Here is a 14,072-nt window from a genome sequence, read left to right on the forward strand (position 1 = left end):
AGGATAGTTTACTCACAGAATAGTCTGGATCACAGGACTGAGACTGTGGGTATAAACATGCCATTGACAGACTATTTCAGTCAGAATTCTCCTCCCCTTCCGCTATCTGCAACACTGTTTTGCAAGGGCACCAGATCTCTGTAGAATGGTGAACTAGCAAAGTATTTACCCATGGAGAGTAGACAAAACTGAGGATTGATAATGAATTATAAATATGATGTACAGAGACATATGCATAATGACGTATACTATGTGTGCTGTGTATACTCTGTGTCTGTGTGCATATCACATGTGTGTACAAGGTGAGAAAGCGAGAGGGGTAGTGTGTATAGATAGATATGTCTGGGAGTGAAGGCTGTCTATGCGATTGAGCATGTGTGTGTGTGCATGTCTTTGCATGGGGGATAGTAAGAGACAGACAGAGAGGGATAGTGTTTATGCATGTGTGTGTTAGAGAAAGAGCTAAGTGTGTTGGTACATTTCCCTGTCACTTGTTCTGTGTCTCAAGAGCCGTATGAGATGACATCACCGCGAAGAAGAGCAGACCTCTAGAGAAGACAGATGATATTTCCTCAGCTATTTTTAACTGCATCACGTCCAACTCAAGGAAAGTTGAAGAAATGATGAGAGCTGCTCTGTCGCGTGACGTCATCTGCCGGTTTCTCGAGGGGCCAATGCAGCCGAGCTCTCAAGACACGGAACACGTTGGTAAGTTTTATGTCTGATTATCACATGTCCTCCTCACAAGAGAATGAGAGGATTCCGATTTAAAATCTGCTAAATGCCCCTTTAAAACATAGAATTATTAAATATCATGCAAATTATAATTTACTATAATTATTACTCATACAAAATATGATTGTGATAGATCAGACTGGTCACTTCAATTAAACTTCTATCTCTCCCAAGGTCTATTAAGATGTGGATTTTCTAACTGGGCAAAAGAAAGATCTTGGTGATATGGTGGTGCCACCCAGAGGACAAATAAAGAATGACTGGACACATTGGCTTTAGCTGGATATCATTTATTATTATCATATGCCACATATTTTTGGATTACTATTGTGGATTAACAACGATTTGATTTCTATTTTCAAATCAGTTATCTGGTATCAATACAATAAATTATTGTACATGTACGTTAGATATAATTCAAGTAAAATACTTTAGTTTTTTTAACATGAGTTTGTTTAATAGGTACAGTTTACAGATTGTACTTAAATATTCAGAGGTTAGTTAGCATATTTTACTATTCAATATTAGTGCAAACTTCTATTGCCCTCTAAAAAAAGCGATAAATACACTATGAGCTGATATAGTAGACATCAGTACATTATCAACACTAATATGAGTAGTAAATGCCTATTTAATTTCGATAGAAAAAAGAAACTGTCAATCATTGTATGTTAAAGATGTAAATGTTGGAAAGGTGGCAGTTCTGTGGCTGTGGTTAAAATGTGACTGTATTGGATCAGTCAGTCACTGGTGCAAAAGTTAAAAATCCCAGCGATAAGAGTTGTAAACCACATACTTGAGTGTTCTTTGATACTGGGTACTAATGTAATTACTCTATGTATATCTGTTCTGTAATACGATATATCTGAGCTATAAATATGATTATTCTGCACTTAAGTGGCGAGTATTGCGGGAGAAAGGAATTGCATTGCTAATATCTTGTACAAGGCATCTTTGCGGGCAATTACAAAAGTGACACTAAAGCCATAACAAAGCACATTAAAAGATATACATTCACAAAAAGTAAAGTGCCATATAGAGAAAATACAAATAACTACAATGCTGTACAGTCACAACAGAAGAGTTCCAGAGCAGCAAACATGGCGTTTTTAACTGCGACCAGCAGCTCTATAAGTCACTCGTCGGTTGCTTGGTCCACAAAGATTGCCCCATCCTTTAGCGGCCACAGGTTGGGCACGGAGGTCAGGTGCGTGGATGTATAGGTGTGTATGTATGTGTTCATGTCAATTGGCTAAATGGGGCGTGGCAAAAAGCTTGCAACTATTGCAAATGTGCGCTTGTTATGCAGAATATGCTAGCTGTAGACTTAGTATGGCTGATACAAAGAAAAGGCCTGCATGCACAAAGCTGCCACTTGTGAATAGAATACAATGCCATTTTGATAACTGTTCCGTTTTAAGCTCAGTTGATTAAGTTCCACAATCCTTTCAGCATACTGTCAGAAAAGATACAACATAAGAGTATGAGTGAAATGTCCACTGATGTTGTAATGGCCTTTATCTGACCACAACAAAACTGTAAAGATTACAGCCTGTACGTTTCCCCATGTGACAGACAGACTCTATAAAGTATAATGAACAGAGTGAGTCGCTTTTTGGACCGTGCTGCAGAAATTATTGTCCGTTTGTCGTTGAGAGAGAAGGGGCAAAGAGATCAAAGTAGGAAGAACTAGTCTGAATTGTGTGAGTGAAACTGTTGAGTAACATTGACAGAACAAAGACAAGCGAGAAAGAGAGAGAGAGAGCGGTAGACTTGGTTTGGTTATTTGCGAATAGAACGAGGAGGCGACAGAGGTTTTAGTGCAGGATCGCCAGTAGGAGGCGCTTGAAGTCTCCTCCGCACTCGGAGTCCAGGGCTTCCTTCAGGGTGACGTCGTACTTCTCCAGGTACATGTCCTTCACGGTCTCCAGGTCAAACTGTTGGTTCAGTTATGAGATAAAATCATGTCAGGGGGCAGTGGTGGCAGAATACATACTGTATATCCTGATATGTGAAATTATAGAAGAGTGGATGTGCGTGCACACAGTGGCACAGAGACACACACACACACTTGCCTCAGAGCGGCTAACAATGATGCGAATCAGAGTCTCTTCATCAGTTCCTGCTCCTTTCATGGCAGCATTCAGACGCCGGGCGAAATACAGCTGGGGGTTCTTAGCACACCTCACTATGGAGACACACACACACACCAGGGAACATGATTATATCCCTAATAATGTCACTTGAGATATTCAAAGATGCAGCTCTTCCCGTCTTAAGGCTCGCACATAGTCGAGCGTACTGTGAGCGGACCGGACTCTGCACGGCATGTCCGCAGTTGTTTGAGGTTTCATAGTCGAGCCAGCGTACCACCGCATACCAATGTCCTACATTTCTCATGCCAGTTTACTACATTTCCCACAATCCTTGCGCGCTATTTACACTTTCTTGTCACGGCGTCGACCACCGATAAAGAGTCTAGTTCATCTCCATTTACAAGATTTCAAAATTAGAAAAGCCATTCAAACTTCTCAAGTTTCTTCAGACGATGAAAAAAGACGTGGTCCAAATGTATATGAATTGGAATGTATAACGATTAGTGATAGTAAAACAAAATTTAGCGCCATCCACCTGCCAAAGTTTGACCAGACCAATCCTACCCATAGAACCATGATCCTGCCCTACTCTCTCTTGGCACAGAGTGAGTGTTCAGAGTAAAATGCAGATCGGTGTCACATTTAATGCGGGTCGATGTCAACCAACACGCCGAGCAGCCTTTTGTGTGACACCAAGTGAGCGACGCGGACGTCCGCACGGCTAGACAATTTTGAGTTTTGCGCTTTGAGTATGCGCGGACCTCTGCAGAGTCCGTTCCGTGTACGTTCCACCCGACTATGTGGGAGCCTTTAGAAACAGATTAATAATGGCTTATGTGTGAGTAGATATAGAGTGAACAATATGTCCATCATACCCAGAGTGATGTAGCACTCCTTCAAGGTTCCTGTGGCCTCGTTGTCAACGGCATCCATGATGTCTGTTCCTGAAAGCTGTAGGACAATAATATATAAAATAAACATTTTAAATATATATCAAATTTGCCGCGTTGTTGATTGTGAGAAGAGGTCAGTACCTACCGACTCATAGAACTTGAAGGTGGCTTGAAGCTGCATGTAGTTTCTGTGGGCCAGGATGTCAGTGAATGTCGACTCATCTGTCCCAAACCTGCCTTCTCCTGACTGACACACACACACACACACATGACGCAATGTAAGGTAGGTTATATGGACATTTTGTAGTTAATGCCAAGAAAATGGCTGCTCAGGTCAAATGGCCATAAAAACATCCCCATGATTTGAAAGGAAAAATCAGATCAGCACTTGTATTCTACTATGCATCCCTCCTGACCCCATCACTTTGTTTGATTCCCCCTATGCCACTCCCTATGATCAACCATCTACATGCCGTTCACTCCCTGTTCTGCGCATCAGGTCTGGACTCCGCCCCCACAAAGCATGTCCTCGGTACGCGGCGGACACACGCTCTCACGCTGGCAGCCCGCGGACACACGCTCTCACGCTGGCCCCCCGCGGACACACGCTCTCACGCTGGCCCCCCGCGGACACACGCTCTCACGCTGGCCCCCCGCGGACACACGCTCTCACGCTGGCCCCCCGCGGACACACGCTCTCACGCTGGCCCCCCGCGGACACACGCTCTCACGCTGGCACCCGGCGGACACACGCTCTCACGCTGGCACCCGGCGGACACACGCTCTCACGCTGGCCCCCCGCGGACACACGCTCTCACGCTGGCACCCGGCGGACACACGCTGGCACCCGGCGGACACATGCTCTCACGCTGGCACCCGGCGGACACACGCTCTCACGCTGGCACCCGGCGGACACGCTCTCACGCTGGCACCCGGCGGACACGCTCTCACGCTGGCACCCGGCGGACACACGCTCTCACGCTGGCACCTGGCGGACACATGCTCTCACGCTGGCACCCGGCGGACACACGCTCTCACGCTGGCACCTGGCGGACACATGCTCTCACGCTGGCACCCGGCGGACACATGCTCTCACGCTGGCACCTGGCGGACACATGCTCTCACGCTGGCACCCGGCAGACACACGCTCTCACGCTGGCACCTGGCGGACACATGCTCTCACGCTGGCACCCGGCGGACACACGCTCTCACGCTGGCACCCGGCACACACACGCTCTCACCCCGCAGACACACGCTCTCACGCTGGCCCCCCGCAGACACACGCTCTCACCCCGCAGACACACGCTCTCACGCTGGCCCCCCGCAGACACACGCTCTCACCCCGCAGACACACACTCTCACGCTGGCACCTGGCGGACACACACTCTCACCCCGCAGACACACACTCATGCTGGCCCCCCGCAGACACACACTCTCACGCTGGCCCCCCGCAGACACACACTCTCACGCTCTCACCCCGCAGACACACACTCATGCTGGCCCCCCGCAGACACACGCTCTCACCCCGCAGACACACACTGTCACCCCGCAGACACACACTCTCACGCTGGCACCTGGCGGACACGCTCTCACGCTGGCCCCCCGCAGACACACACTCTCACCCCGCAGACACACACTCATGCTGGCCCCCCGCAGACACACACTCTCACGCTGGCCCCCCGCAGACACACACTCTCACGCTCTCACCCCGCAGACACACACTCATGCTGGCCCCCCGCAGACACACACTCTCACCCCGCAGACACACACTCTCACCCCGCAGACACACACTCATGCTGGCCCCCCGCAGACACACACTCTCACCCCGCAGACACACACTCTCACCCCGCAGACACACACTCATGCTGGCCCCCCGCAGACACACACTCTCACCCCGCAGACACACACTCTCACGCTGGCACCCCGCGGACACACACGCTCTCACCCCGCAGACACACACTCATGCTGGCCCCCCGCAGACACACACTCTCACCCCGCAGACACACACTCTCACGCTGGCACCCCGCGGACACACACTCTCACCCCGCAGACACACTCATGCTGGCCCCCCGCAGACACACACTCTCACCCCGCAGACACACACTCTCACGCTGGCAGCCCGCGGACACACGCTCTCACCCCGCAGACACACACTCTCACGCTGGCACCCCGCGGACACACACTCTCACCCCGCAGACACACACTCTCACGCTGGCACCCCGCGGACACACGCTGGCGCCTCGCGGCTGTGTTTGCATTCACTAATGCACCTCGCTCCCCTTTCTTTCACATGTACGGGCCACCCGTAGTGCCCTCTAGGGGCCAGCTGCCCAGCGGCATGCGTTTGTGCCTCGTACCAAAGCCACTTTAACGACCACATCCTCTACAAGACCTGCACTCTTCCCCCGGCCACGCGTGCACATCAATAATATAATTTAATAGTTTAAATGTACGACGTGTCTTGTGTTGTCATTGGTGTAAGTCCAACTACTGAAACAGACGTAAGGCTCATTTATGATAGGGTGCTTGGAGCATTTGGCAACTGTCGCTTGACAGGAATTACGCATTTTTGACGGACAAGTGTGTCGCTTGACATTGTTCTTTCATATCGCACACACCTCCAGAACGTTGTTATGAGATAAACTAAATAAATAAACACAGTCGGAACTTGGCATCTTTCGTTACCATAGAGACAACAGAAACCATCGTCAAAACATGAATGACAAATTACATCTTTTCTGTCAAGTGACAGTTGTTAAGTCACCCTCCCAAGCATAAAGAAGCTTTCAGGGCGACACCTTGGTGTTTAAAGGAACACGCCAACAGGGGGAGACAAGAAGATGGATACCAGTCTCCTCTCTGTGCGTTCAGTAGAAAGCTATCTGGCTGCACGTTAGCCTAGCACAGCACAATGAATGGAAGCGGACATGGCCGGTTAGCCTTTGGGAGAGGTGTTAGTTGGACAATGCCTAGGCTAACCGGCCATGTCTGCTTCCATTCATTGTGCTAAGCTAGGCTAACGTGCAGCCAGATAGCTTTCTACTGAACGCACAGAGAGAAAACTGGTATCCATCTTCTCGTCTCCCCCTGGAGAAGACGGTAAGCTAATTTACCAAAATGTTGACGTGTTATTTTAAGTGTACATGGAAGGCTCACCTCAAACAGAGCTGTAGCATCCTGTTCTGCCTGACTCTCATCCACTTCATAGCCCTCATCCCTGCTGGCCTGGAGAAAGAGAGAGAGAGAGAGAGAGAGAGAGAGACATGGAGAAGGGGGGGGTTAGGGAGAGGGATGGAGGAGAGAAAGAGGGGAAGGGAGAGTGGGAAAGAGAGAGGAAGAGAACGAGATAGAAGCATTGATGTATTATTTATTTGTGAACTGGAGGATGGGTCGCAAAATGTCTGCCCATCCATTTCAACGTAAGTTGCTCACCCAGCACATACACAAATATACCAAAGCCCTGAGAGGCAAGTTCAGTAAACAATCGTGCTCTGGCTCATAGAACATGTGCAGTACAGTATGTGTCTCGCAGCTGATAGATAGATGTCTGCTCTACTAGTCAACTTCACCAGCTGACAGATAAATGATGTCTGCTCTACTAGTCGACTTCACCAGCTGAAGTCGACACCTACGTGAGACTGCAATTCGAAACTGGCCCCTACAAATGTCCTAACCTAGTTGTACAGTAAATGACCAAGTAAGGCTTTGTCAATATTCCAATGTACAGTGTAAAATGTGTGTCCCCCCTACCCAACCCCCCCCCCCCCCCCCCCCCCCCCACCTCCAATGTACAGCCCTGCAGCGGTGGCCTAATGGTTAGAGAAGCGGGTTTGTGACCGGAAGGTCGCCGGTTCGATCCCCGGGACCGGCAGGAAAAATCTGCCGCTGAAGTGCCCTTGAGCAAGGCACTTAACCCCCAACTGCTCCAGTGGAGTTGCTCAGTGGCCAATGGTGTCAGACTGTGGTTGTACTGGGCAGCTCCCAGGTATGAATGGAACTGTGTGAATGTGAAGCAGGGCGTAGCTGAAAAAGAGCATCTGTGCTCAGCGAACCTACCCTGGGTAAATAAAGGTTAAACAAACAAACAGTACTGTATTTGCAAATCTGATATGTCATAAATGTATAGATGTAGCAGTACTGTCTATCTGTATGTCATGTATGTCATATATGTTATGATGAATTGAAAATGGGGGACCCTGATGTAAACAAGACGAAAGTCTTTCTCTGGTCTGCATCCCCTTAACAATTGTATGTATTGAGCTGTACTGTACTGTACCCATTCTGCAATCTGTTAATAAACTTTTCAATCAATCAATCAATGATATAGATGCTGTCTGCTCTACTAGTCAACTTCACCAGCTGATAGATGTAGTCTGTTCATACTAGTCAACTTCACCAGCTGATAAGATAGTAAGATGCTGTCTGCTCGTACTATAATAATAAACTGGACTTTTGAAGAAGTCTTTATTCATCATGCAGGAACACACACATGACATTGAGTCTCTGCGCTTGACCCATCCCGCGTGGGGCCGCGCCCCGGGGACCAATCCAAGTGCTCCTGTCCGTCTTCATCAGGGCAATCTGTTGTGCATGTTTTTTCCATTGGGTTTATCTTATCGGGAGGGGGAAACCCTTGCGAGCACGGGGAGAACAAGCAAACTCCACACAGAAAGGCCCAGGAGATATCCCACCTGGGTACCTGGCAACGCGGAAACCTGGTCCCCAAGCGGGAATCGAACCCTGGACCTTCTACATGTAGCTGTGAGGCGACAGTGTTAACCACTACACCACCGTGCCGCTAAACTAATCAACTTCACCAGCTGATAAGATAGATGCCGTCTGCTCTACTAGTCAACTTCACCAGCTGATAGATAGATGCTGTCTGCTTGTAATAGTCAACTTCACCAGCTGATAGATAGATGCTGTCTGCTTGTAATAGTCAACTTCACCAGCTGATAGATAGATGCTGTCTGCTCTACTAGTCAACTTCACCAGCTGATAGATAGATGCTGTCTGCTTGTAATAGTCAACTTCACCAGCTGATAAGATAGATGCCGTCTGCTCTACTAGTCAACTTCACCAGCTGATAGATAGATGCTGTCTGCTTGTAATAGTCAACTTCACCAGCTGATAAGATAGATGCCGTCTGCTCTACTAGTCAACTTCACCAGCTGATAGATAGATGCTGTCTGCTCTACTAGTCAACTTCACCAGCTGATAGATAGATGCTGTCTGCTTGTAATAGTCAACTTCACCAGCTGATCGATAGATGCTGTCTGCTTGTACTAGTCAACTTTGCCAAATTACAGCTCTGGGTGTTTTTTTTTCTGCTTTTTTTAAGCAGTGTATTTTCTATGGGCCATCTATGGGAAAATGCCTGGGGTTTAAGGGGGTTTAAGCTGCATTCTAGGGGGCCAGCAGGGAGGATCAGCATGCTGACTGAAACCACTGCATGACAGGAATGTCAGTCTCTGTACCACAAAGATAAATCAACGCGTAAACAGTCATCTGGAACATGTTCGTTGGGCCGGGAGATTCAGCAGGATATGAGTCACCAGGGCTTGATTGTGTGTGTCCTTCAGTCTGAGGGAAGGAAGGAGTGGGGAAGTAGGCAAGGGTGGGAATGATGAGAGAGAGAGAGAGAGCGAGAGCGAGAGAGCGAGAGAGAGAGGGCACTGAGGCCGAAAAGCATGCCACAAACCAATCCCCACAATGTATCATCATTTCTGGTCACTATGATGATGGTAGTGACCAAGAATTTAAGAAATAATGGAAATATCATGATATTATCATCGGAATCATGGTTTAAAATTGGATTCTAGTATGGTATTATTTAAGAACAAAAGTGGTACCATGGTGATACATAATATTTACCATGATTGTAAGGGATGTCCCACATGGGATTTACAGTGTGACTATAGTGCAATAGCCCTGCAGTAGAACCTGGGTTTCAGTGCCTCCGTCAAATGTGCCAAAGTTATCATTATGGTAGATTATGAAGGATTGTGGTATTGGCCAGACTCCCAGCCACTGGTTCACATGAAGCTTCTGCCTTGCGATGTCTAATCTCTCACACAGTGTGTTGTCAACGGGTAGCGTGTAACAGAGGATCCATTATGTGGTTCTGTGAAAGTATTTTAGTTGGTGTTTACCTGTAGAAGACCAATCAACAGGTTCCTCACGTCTCCACTTGTGTCGCTCTCGATATCTGCCTCCAGGTCACGTTCATGCACTAAAGTCACACACAGAAGAGTCCAGTATGTTGTAATTGACCCATCTCAAACCCCGCCCTCTTTTCTTGATCCTCCAATCACACCTGTTGCTTCCCTAGGATATCTGAGGGAAGAGACAGTTGCGATTGGAATATCAAGGGATAGGTCAATAAGACAATGGCTGTTCTTTCTCATTGTATTGTACCAGTATGTACATCATACTATTAGTAATTTGTACATTAATTAGAATCAAAAAGGGAACTGACATCTATTAAATAAAACCTAAATATAAATAAACAATAAGGCAATCTTCTCCAGACACTGTGGATTTGTTCTCAGTGTCAGTTGAGAATGTCTGTTCTGTCTTGCCGTACTGTGTGTTTATACCATGTGAACCCACATACAGAACAATGTTACAAGCATTTCACTCCACCAACAGCTACAAGAATGACGGTTTTCCAGTACAACTTTGATGAGATATACTTTGATTGTGGAAGGATAACATCATGTCATGTCTCAAATTAGACCAGGAAAATAAGAGGAGAGGATGACTGTTTTAAAAAAAATACACACAATGATTCATCTCCACTTGTGACACGCCCTAAAAAAAACTAAACCGATTTTAAACCATTCTGCCTTCCCATGAGTTGGCTATGAAATAACCACACTTTCCAATGCAAATCGGTAGCAACATCGTCCCGTGCTTCTGAATCACTGGATGAGAACACCTACCATGGCCGTATGCGTCCTTGTAACTTGCAATGTCCTGTTGGGGGGAAAGAGATACCGTTCGTCATGAACATTTCATTCAATCTTTATTTATACTCGATAATACACTGAGTAATTAAACTCATTTACAGTGCCGTCGAGATGTTACTTACATCTTACATAAATATAAAGACATCAGACAATCAGAATAATTGAGAGCACATTTTAAAATACATAAAAAGAATTAAATAAAAAATCTTTTAAAAAGAATAAAATAGCTCAAAATTAAAACAGAGGTAATAATTTAAAAACAATTACATATTGTGGTGACCTGATTGGTCATTAAGGTTCTAAACCGACCCATAGACACTAGAGTGTCTAGTTTCAGTGTTTCCTGCAGGGTATTCCATGATGTAGGGGTAAAAAAGCCAAAAGCAGATCTACCAAGTTCAGTACAAACTCTAGGCACTCTAAGTGTAAGCCAAAAACTGGATCGTGTACGACAGGGTCCAGTGGTCCATTCCAATAAAGAACTAATATAATTTGGACAATCTCTAATTATGGCTTTATAGATAAAAAGATTGCAATGCAACTTACGTCTCTCTGCCAGAGAGGCCCACCCAACCTTATTATATAGGATACAATGGTGAGTACCATAACTATCACCGGTGATAAATCTAATGGCTGAATGATAAACAGAGTCTAAGGGCTTAAGAGTGGAAGCCGCTGCATGTCTATAAATCACATCTCCGTAATCCAAAACAGATAGGAACACTGCTTCAACAACTCTCTTTCTACTAATCATAGGGAAGTTGGCTCTATTTCTATACAAAAAGCCAATCTTTTTCCTTAATTTACTGGCGAGAACGCCCACATGATATTTAAATGCAAGTCCTTCATCAATCCAAATACCAAGGTATTTGTATTCTTGTCAAACATGTCAAAGAGTGGTCTTGCCAGTGGCACAGAATCAGACAAACAAAATTACACACAAAGAAACTGTAAAGGGAAAAAAAGAAAATGAAAAGAAAAGAAAAAGGATATCAAAATATTGATCAGTGTCTCAGTCTAATGTTTTTAGATTGCACATAATTGCTCCAATCTGTAAACAATTGACCTAATTGGTTTTAGGTTTCACATGAATCATTCCCATTGGTTATATCGGTCTCCTGCTAGTACTGACGAACCTGATTGGTGGCAGTGCAGAGGATCTCCACTAGGACGGCTTCATCTGTGCCCGCCCCCTTCATGGCTTTCCTCAACTCTTTGGCAAAGTAGATGTGGGGAGGGTCCAACATGGCTACGACTGCTTTCTCAAAACTACCCGTCAACTCCTTTTTCAGCACCTCCTCCAACTCCTGAAGGAACAGAGGATGCACTGTAGGTCATTGTCAAAATAGACAGACAGGCCTGGTCACTGGTAGATGTATAAACGGACAGACAGACAGAGAGAGATCATCGATCTTTGTGCAGATAATGCCTCGTTAGTTAGAATTAGAATGAAAAAAGTGACTGCAAACTATGAAGTCAAACCCAACACACTGTCAAACCTGGTTAACGTGTATACAGTACAGGGTGGGCCTATGGGACATCATCATCCGGTACTCACATCATCATATTTTTCAAAGTAGGCCTGTTTGATCTCCACACGCTGAGCAGAAGAGCGATTGGCCAAGATCTCAACGATGGCCTCCTCATCTGTCCCTGGGATGATAATAACAGAACAGATTTACTTACATGTAGCACCAGTGAAGAATATTTGAAAGCAGCAAATCAATGACCTAATAATCTTCCTGCTAAAGTGTGTGCAGCACTGGCAGCTAAGCTTCTAAAAGGTAGTGTGTGCAAAACAGAGTTGTTATCAACTTATTTTCTAAGGGATGGAAAAAAATACATAAACTTACCAAAACCTTTGCAGGCTTTTCTGATGTTTTTGATATCAGATGTAACGTCAAAGTCCTCATACGGGACCAGAGTGGGCTACATAATAGAGAGAGTAATAATAAACAATAAAAAATCAAATGAATGAGTGACAAAATCAAACTTATGTATTTATGATAAGACAAGTAGGCTATATTCAGTTAACATATTAGAACGCGTCCAACGTCATCCCTCGAGATTCTACAGAAGGCCTAGCCTACACACAGCCACGTTGTACAGTTTCTACGTCAAATGTATATACTCCCTTTTCCTGACTCCTTCTGTATCACAAACAGTACTGCATTTGCAAATCTGGTATGTCATAAATGTATAGATGTAGCAGTACTGACTATCTGTATGTCATGTATGTCATATATGTCCTGATGAATTGAAAATGGGGGACCCTGATGTAAACAAGACGAAAGTCTTTCTCTGGTCTGCATCCCCTTAACAATTGTGTGTATTGAGCTGTACTGTATTGTACCCATTCTGCAATCTGTTAATAAAGTTTTCAATCAATCAATCACCAAAGGGTGTAGTCCGAGTCCGCTGAGTCATGGGACAGGCAGCTATTGAACCAGTCCTGCCAGCTCAGCCTCCTCTCCTCGCCTCCACAGAATACAATGCGGCCTTATTGGTCTGAGCGAATGCAGAGCGTTTCAAGAATGTCGACATACCGTTAGATCATGAAGCCCCTTCCTAACCTCAGTGCAGCGCAAAAACCCTGCTTGAGGTAGACTAGACTAGACTATAACTATTTGGTTCAAACGTTCGAAATCATATTTAATATAGCCACCGCCTACCACACAATGGCAGTTTTTCTTTTGAACCGATAAGTGATATATAAAGTTCCGCGCAATGATTTTGTGTAAACATTAAACTAACTTTAACCCTTTACATAGCCCATCTCATTGTAGATTTTTGGCCAACTTGGGCAAAAACACACATTCTTCATTTTGCTACAGTTTAGCCCATAGCCTAGCCCTACTTCTGTCGCAAATCTAACCAACTTACCTGTACGTTTCCCATGATGTTTCAGTTATGATGTCAAATGAAAGCTGCGGTGTGATGTTGTGATTTTAAAGTAGCGGTCTGTCTCCTCTGACGGGTTGTTGCACTGCGAGCAAACCAAGGGAGGGGCGCTGGTACTACCCTGCCCGCTGCTGCATGGCTGACGTCACTACTTATTCATAGAAAAGGAGAGAGTTGTGGGTGTGTATAATGTGTATAAATCAAATGTTCCAAACACACGCTAGTTGTTATTTAGGAGTACGTTTTTCAATCATTTCAACAGATGCTGACCGACCTACTTTGAAAATAAGTAACCCATCAACATTGTAAACCTTGTCTCCATTCATTAACCTTGTCAATTTGATTTAGCTCATTCAGACATATTATTCAGGCAAACATAAATACATTAAATAAAAGAATAGCTACACAGTCAACATTGTCTCCAAAATCGTATTTGTTTTCAACACGAAATATCTAAGGCAACTCCCAAACAATCA

At 45.5% G+C, this 14,072-nt stretch overlaps 1 protein-coding gene across 2 annotated transcripts; it reads right to left on the reverse strand.

Annotated features, from left to right (window-relative positions):
• Window positions 1-1,018: 1,018 nt before the first annotated feature.
• Window positions 1,019-13,710, reverse strand: LOC311238984 (annexin A13-like). Of its 2 annotated transcripts, none has more exons than XM_084327199.1 (11): window positions 13,579-13,710; window positions 12,549-12,624; window positions 12,254-12,348; window positions 11,832-11,999; window positions 10,669-10,702; window positions 9,877-9,956; window positions 6,881-6,949; window positions 3,870-3,971; window positions 3,707-3,782; window positions 2,811-2,923; window positions 1,019-2,672 (listed from the first exon to the last, which is right to left on the reverse strand). In XM_084327199.1, the coding sequence occupies exons 1-11, from the start codon at window positions 13,591-13,593 to the stop codon at window positions 2,553-2,555; spliced, it is 948 nt and encodes a 315-aa protein (XP_084183325.1). In that variant the 5' UTR covers window positions 13,594-13,710; the 3' UTR covers window positions 1,019-2,552. The 2 variants fall into 2 exon arrangements, with proteins under 2 accessions (XP_084183325.1, XP_084183324.1); XM_084327198.1 differs by having other exon boundaries at window positions 11,832-12,002.
• Window positions 13,711-14,072: the final 362 nt, after the last annotated feature.

Source organism: Notolepis coatsorum (genome assembly GCF_963971535.1).
Source record: "Notolepis coatsorum genome assembly, chromosome: 13".
NCBI lineage: Eukaryota > Metazoa > Chordata > Actinopteri > Aulopiformes > Paralepididae > Notolepis > Notolepis coatsorum.

What these genes read in the sequence shown, in the direction of transcription:
- LOC311238984 (XM_084327198.1), bottom strand. An exon ending in TGTTGATTGGTCTTCTACAG is followed by an intron (nt 6,950 to 9,876) that starts GTAAACACCAAC and finishes CTCTTTCTCCAG; the next exon opens with GCCAGCAGGGATGAGGGCTA. An exon ending in TCATTGTTAGCCGCTCTGAG is followed by an intron (nt 2,673 to 2,810) that starts GCAAGTGTGTGT and finishes CTGAACCAACAG; the next exon opens with TTTGACCTGGAGACCGTGAA.